This window comes from Alnus glutinosa, chromosome 14 (assembly GCF_958979055.1).
Source record: "Alnus glutinosa chromosome 14, dhAlnGlut1.1, whole genome shotgun sequence".
NCBI classification, from domain to species: domain Eukaryota; kingdom Viridiplantae; phylum Streptophyta; class Magnoliopsida; order Fagales; family Betulaceae; genus Alnus; species Alnus glutinosa.
In genome coordinates this window covers 10692106-10699186 of record NC_084899.1, presented here as the reverse complement: position 1 = coordinate 10699186, position 7081 = coordinate 10692106, and the positions used below count along the sequence as shown (strand labels likewise).

Sequence of the window (7081 nt, the reverse complement as noted above, 5' to 3'; positions counted from 1 at the left end):
TACGTTAGATATAATAAAGTTATGACAAATAAGACAAATGTCATAATTTTACTATCTCTGACGTGTCGCACTAACGGAATTTGTTAAGTTTGTGAATGAAATTTGATTGTAGGGAGTAAATTGTTCTTTTTGGCATATTTCAGGGACTTCTAAGTTCATTTTGATACGACAGAAAGTTAAGAGTAATGTTTCTTGCACAACTCTTACACAACTTTTGCACAACTTTAATCACTTATTTTTATGATCAACCATTGAATTTATTTTTCCAACATGAGGGTCCTAAATATTCAATGGTTAATCTTTAAAAAATGTTGTTAAAGTTGTACAAAAATTGTATAAGAGTTGGGCAAGAAATATTACTCGAAAAGAGGTAATTTTTGCACAACAATTACACAACTCTACTCACATGAGGTGGGTCCACTCACATGGGTCCCACCCCATGTAAGTAGAGTTGTGTAATTATTGTGCATGGTTTTTATGTAAGAAGCATTTTCCTTACTCGAAAGTTAATTATAAATCAGATAAACCACGTGGACTAATTTTATATTATTTCTTAAAATAAATATGTGATAAAAACATAATTTCTAGCTTAATTCTCTACAAAATTTAACAAACAATTATCCTATTCGCATATTTTTTTTTTAAAAAAAAAAAGAAAAAAGAAAAAAGAAAAAAAATCATATTCAAACTAGCATGATCTTATATACATTTTGTTTAGCAACCACCAAACGAGCAGCCCAAACCGAAAGTAATGGCCATGACAGCCATAGCCTCCGCCTCCAGAACCCTCATCCTGTTCTCCCCTTTCAAAACCTCCCTCGCCTCTTTCTGTAAAATTCCCAAACTACCCTCCTCATCTGTCAAGACCACCACCACCCTTTCGCAATTGCAATCCCAACCCTCTCGGCGCCACAACGTCGTCGAAATCCTCAAGCAACGCGGCCTCCTCGAGTCCCTCACGAGCTCCGACCTTCACGACGCCGTTTCCACCGGCCCCGTCAAAGTATACTGCGGCTTCGACCCCACCGCCGAGAGCCTCCACCTCGGCAACCTCCTCGGACTCATCGTCCTCTCCTGGTTCCAGCGCTGCGGCCACCTCGCCGTCGCACTCATTGGCGGCGCTACTGCCCGCATCGGTGACCCATCCGGCAAGTCCCTCGAGCGCCCCGAGCTCGATGCCGACGCGCTCCACAAAAACACCGCCGGCATCCACGACATCATCACGAAGATCCTCCTCTCCGATTCTTTGACTAGTTCGAATTTCGTGATTCTGAACAACTACGACTGGTGGAAAGAGGTGAGGATGCTAGATTTCTTAAGAAATGTGGGCCGGTACGCAAGGGTTGGGACGATGATGGCGAAGGAGAGTGTGAAAAAGCGGCTGGAATCGGAGCAGGGAATGAGCTACACGGAATTTACCTATCAGCTATTGCAGGGCTACGATTTCGTGCACCTATTCGAGAAGGAGGGAGTGAGCGTGCAAATAGGAGGGAGTGATCAGTGGGGGAACATAACGGCGGGGACCGAATTGATTAGGAAAATTTTGCAGGTAGAGGGGGCGTACGGACTGACATTCCCACTTCTGTTGAAGAGCGATGGTACCAAGTTTGGGAAATCGGAAGACGGCGCCGTTTGGTTGTCTCCGTCGATGCTGTCGCCGTACAAGTTTTACCAGTACTTCTTCTCGGTTCCAGATGCGGACGTGGTGAGGTTCTTGAAGATTCTGACGTTTATGGAGTTGGAGGAGATTGGGGAAGTGGAGAGGGAGATGGGGACGCCCGGGTACGTCCCCAACAGCGCGCAGCGGAGGCTTGCGGAGGAAGTCACGCGGTTCGTGCACGGCGAGGAGGGTCTGAGCGAGGCAATTAAGGCCACCCAGGCGATGAGACCGGGTTCCGAGACCAGGTTGGATTGGAAGGCCATCGAGGGGATTGCGGAGGATGTGCCGTCTTGCTCTTTGTCCCACCATGAGGTGTTGAATCTCTCGCTCGTTGATCTTTCCGTTGCGGCCGGTTTATTGGAGAGCAAATCTGCTGCGCGGCGCATGTTGAAGCAGGGGGGTTTGTACTTGAATAACACTAGAGTGGACGGAGAGAGTAAAAGGATTGAGGCGGAGGACATTGTGGATGGGAAGGTTATCCTTTTGTCCGCAGGGAAGAAGAACAAGGTGCTTGTACGGATATCTTCATCTGATTGATTGCTCTAACTCGATATCTGATTAGTTATATTATCGTAAAAAATGTTTAATTAATTAGTGAATGAATTTCTTGTATGCTCAAAAAAAGTTTTGGGGTTCACTGCCATGTGAAAGAATACGTTGTTAATCATGAAATGATTTTTTTTAGGACAAGTTTGGTTATTCAGCACAAACTCTTTATTTGATTTTTGAATATCTTCTCTGCTCTACAATATTTTGAGTTTCATGCTGGCGAATACTATGAAGTTAATCATGAAGTTAATATTGATTAATGTCTACTTTTCCCGGACGTGTTCTTACAGTGATAATTTTGTCAAAATCATTTTCTAAATGTCCGGGTGAGGACTTTTACCTCAATGGTTCCTTCTCGTCTTATGTGGTGCTTGTGGAGGGAACGAAATGATAGAAACTTCAAGGGCAAAGAAAAGATGTTTGAGAAGCTTAGAACTTTCTTTTTTATTCTTTGTTCACTTGGACTGCTGCGTTCTCCCTTAGTGATTAGCTTTCATGATTTAGACATGATCGATCACACCAAAAAAAAAAAAAAGGGAGAAGAAGAAGAAGAAGAAGAAGAAGGAAAGAAATTAGACATGATTAATCAGCTAAGTTCGGGAACATATTAACGAGAAACATGGTTAGAGGTTGGACAAAATTGCGAGTACAATATCTGTTAGTCATTTCTAGATCCTGTTTTGAACCTGGATTTCAAGCAAAACATGTTCTTTGAACCAAATGTTTCTCAGGTACAACAGAACTAACTGGAAAGGTGGTGACTGCTCTCTCTCTCTTTCTAGATGTGATACTTTCTAAATCAATGCAAAGCATTAATCTGTTCAAGAAAATAAAAAGTATTATATTCAACCTCATCAAGGTGAGATTAATCTTAGGATTTTCCAACATGTGTGTAATAAGTATTTGTCATTTTCCTCAATGAGATATCTATTTTGTTTTCCCTTGTTGAAGCTTATTTTATTGATAATATAACCTGTTCTACCATTTAATTATTGTAATCTTTTGTGAGTGAGCTGAGAGTCTGAGACACTTGATGGTGCATCTTAAATTTTGATGGTTTTTATGTTTATTGAAATTGAATTTGTTCTTTAGTATTTCAGTTTTTTTAGATTATGCTTGTGTTCCATATTGGTTTTACAAATTGATGTTTTGCAGAATGTATTTTTTGGTTGGTTTGTTTATGATGGCTTTCTGAATATTTTGTTATTATTATTATTTTTTTGGGTGGGTAGGTAGGTAGGCTTTTGTTGGTTGATGAATTTTATGAAAATGTGCATAAGATTTAAGCGTTCTTGACGAGAAATTATATCTGATGCATTCCAAAACTGCATCTCTGTTTCGTTTGTGTGCCTTTAGATACCTTGTTCCCCTTGGTCACAACATTAATTTTGTCCTTGACATGGTCCTAAGCATTTGCTGGTTCAGATCAGCCAAGTATAAGGATCCTAAATAACACCAAGCAGATGCCCAAATTGCTTTATCTTTCATGTCGACTCTAATGAAAACCCATTCATCTAGACCTGAGATAAACATTTTTGAAGTCTTCCCCAAGTTGCATCTCCTCAAAAAAGTGAGAGCTATGTATGTCTGTGTTTGAAAAGTACTTTTGGGTTTTAGAGAAAAAGTCTCTTTGCGTTGGCCTTCAAAGCTGTTTGTAAATCTTTTAGTTTTAGAAGAAAATGAGTTGTGGAGGAGAGGTCTCTGAGGATGCAACTAATGATCCTGGCATAAAGCTCTTTGGCAGAAAGATTCCTTTGCTCAACTGTCAGATTTGGCTCAGGTCGGAAGTCATGGTACGTGCTGTAAATTTGTTTCGGTAAGTACTCCTTTTCTTTCCTTTTTTTATTTTTTATTTTTCTTTATTGATTTACCCCTTTTGTTAATCTTTTTTTTTTTTTTTTTTTTTTTTTTTATAAAATTTGTTCCTAATTGGATTTGATGAAAATACAAATTTCTGGGATTTTCTGTTGGTAGTGGTGGTATGTATTTTGTTTTTATGTTTAATTTTTTTGTTCATTTGAATTAGAAAGAATTCAAGTAATTTTTTCTGTCTGAAGAACTTCTATTTACGGAAATGAAAAGCATTTTTCATGAGATTTTCGGATTTTTATTTTAGAAATTTTATTCATTTATTCAAAAGAAAAAAAAAAAAATCAAAAGTGATTGCTGCTTTTCGAATTTTCATATTACCCAGAAATGGAAGTAACTATAATTTTGAATGCCCTTGAAAACAAGCCCAAATAAAAAAGTCTTTTCAAAGTATCTTTATGAGGTTCCTTTTTTCGTTTTTACTTCATTTTTTTTAAATTTTTAAATTTTTTTTTTTGGGTGGGTGTGGTTAATATGGCGCTCCGGGGTGCCTACGCTTTTTATAAAATTTCTCTGATTACCTAATAAAAAAAAAAATTGGAGATAAACTTGGTCACCTTAATTAATTACAAATATTTTTGGTCGTTGGTAGGTCTACGCATTTATTAATGACCTAGGTTATGACAGTCAGAAGATAACAGTATTGATTTCATTGGCTGATACTTGCTTGTGATGGTAAATTTAGTTTAATTTATTAGGATGCTTTTAAGGAATGCTCAGTTGCTGTGTTATTCATTGACTTCAACATAAATGAAAAAAATTAAAGGGAATAGCGAATACATTGATCACTTTTGATTCTTTCTCCCCAAAATTGGAGAGATCCGAGTGGAATCAAAATTTTAATAGGGGTTCTTCCTTCTTATCTTTCATTGTTTTGTAGATATAGACAAACCTGCTGTATTTCCTTTGTAGGAATATCAGAAAAAGGGGAATAGGACCCTCACCATTTCACTTGGAAGGTTGTATGCTGTTTATTCCCATTTATTATCTGTGGGCTCATTATGGATCTGTACTTGTAAAAAGAACTAAAAAGAATAAATTAAAAAAAAAAAAAGGGGTTCATTTTTTTCCTGTTCTCCAATTCTTTCATTCTTCAATTTCCACTTCTAGACAGGGTGAATTTTGAATTTTTCAGGATCTTGCAGTGTGATAGAACAAAAGCAATGGTGTAAAGCTCTTGTGTGGAAAACTTAGGAGAGGCACACAAGTCCTCTGCTTTAGGGGGTTAGGAATGAAGAGTGGCAAACTCCTGCGCATGCCTGAAGAAGGGCCGGTTGAGACCATTGACCAATACTACAGAGCAAGAGGAAGTGTTGAAGAAGCCAGACAAGGTACTTCGATGTCCAAGATGCAGCAGTTTAGACACAAAATAGCGCTACTTCAATAACTACAACGTCAGCCAACCTAGGCATGTCTGTGAGAACTGCCAGGGATATTGAACAACTGGTGGAACTGTGAGAAATATTCCTGTGGGTGCTGGGTCAATACTGTCAGATAATAGTACCCTCTGATGGAGTAGCAATGAGAGGATCAGAAGCCCCCAGACTCGGCCAGCCATCAGCTTCTCTTGTGTGCTGAATCTTCAATCGCTTTCAGTTCTTCAATGAGAAATGGGACGCTCCTAAAATTTGGTCCTCTGAAGCATCCACCTCTTTTTGAATCAATGGAGACTGTTAATTTAAGAGACCAGAAAAGATGTGTTGAGATGGATTCTGTTAATGTTGAATGAAATATTGTCCATTACAGCTTCCAATAATCAGGGGAATCCATTACTTTGAAAATATTGTGCAAAGGGAGAGTATGTCAATGACTGGATGTAGTGGTTGTCTATCTCCATCCTCCTCTGCTACCAACAGTTGCTGCTCTGGCAATGGCTCTCCAACCCTACGCAACCATTCCAGAGATGTAAAGTTTACAGATGAAGAGAAATGAGACGCATGTATTTTGCTTCCAAAGACATTGAGAATTGATGACCCAGATGAGCCTTCAAAGGGTCCTATAAGGGCCCACATTAGGCATTAAGACTGACCCGGAAGAATCTATATTGTAGGTACTATTTTGCAAACATTGGGACCAAAAGCAGAAGACGTGCCATTTGACTGGTCAGAAATGCAATATTTACTTTTAAGTGCTTATTTTTTTTTTTTTTTTTTTTTTTTTTTTTTTTTATGGGATAATGAAAATTATCATTAAATTTTTATTTGTTATTTCATTTAATAGTAATTTTTATTGCCAAGTACATTTTACATTTCTTTTTGCTGAAGCATCTCGGAGTTTGGTTGCAAATCAAGCCGCCCTTGCTCTTTTACATTTCAATAAAGCACCTTTTTCAGGCTCTGTACTGTGATTTTTATTTTATTTTATTTTATTTTATTTTATTTTTTATGATCGTGCGCATAAAATTATTACACAATAAAAAACAATTTCATGATCTTTATAAACAAGTATAAACAAAAGTAAAACACAAGAATAGTGCACCTATATGAATAATCGACCACCGCTCGGCTTATTGGCCAAATTGAATTTTCTTCTTCCATGGTGATGAACGCTGCTGGGATGAGAGATCAAGTACCTATTGGGGAATTGGTTTGTAAAAATATGTTTGTGCGGTGAAAAATAAAAATTTTCAAGTCAAGATTGAACTTTATGAGGAACATGTGAAGAACTATGCTATTTAAAATTGAACTGCAAAACATAAATGTTTACTCGAATATCACAATCACTATTTGGTTTGGGGCAAAACTTTTCTTCTTGCTTCTCAATGAAAAAACATGTAGTCTCAAGGATCATGAGACTTTCAGATTTTCTCACCGGTTACTAACAATTATCGAGAGTGTGAACTCTCAATTTGCTCTTGAAAACTTAAACTTATTTTCGAGAATAAGATCAATAATATTAATTCTTAGTAAAAACTAAAGAAGTAATTTATTATCCGTTATTTTTACAAGAGCTACATGCTTATCTATTTATTGGTGTTCTGAATACTAAGAGAGAGGGAGAGCA

The 7081-nt window shown here is 37.6% G+C and overlaps 1 protein-coding gene and 1 pseudogene across 1 annotated transcript; both read left to right on the top strand.

Moving 5' to 3' along the window:
- The first annotated feature begins 730 nt into the window (after window positions 1-730).
- On the top strand, window positions 731-2377 carry LOC133857574 (tyrosine--tRNA ligase, chloroplastic/mitochondrial). The gene has a single exon (XM_062292842.1). The coding sequence runs from the start codon at window positions 752-754 to the stop codon at window positions 2195-2197; it is 1446 nt and encodes a 481-aa protein (XP_062148826.1). The 5' UTR covers window positions 731-751; the 3' UTR covers window positions 2198-2377.
- A 1511-nt stretch (window positions 2378-3888) lies between these two features.
- On the top strand, window positions 3889-6238 carry LOC133856705 (cyclic dof factor 1-like; annotated as a pseudogene).
- Window positions 6239-7081: the final 843 nt, after the last annotated feature.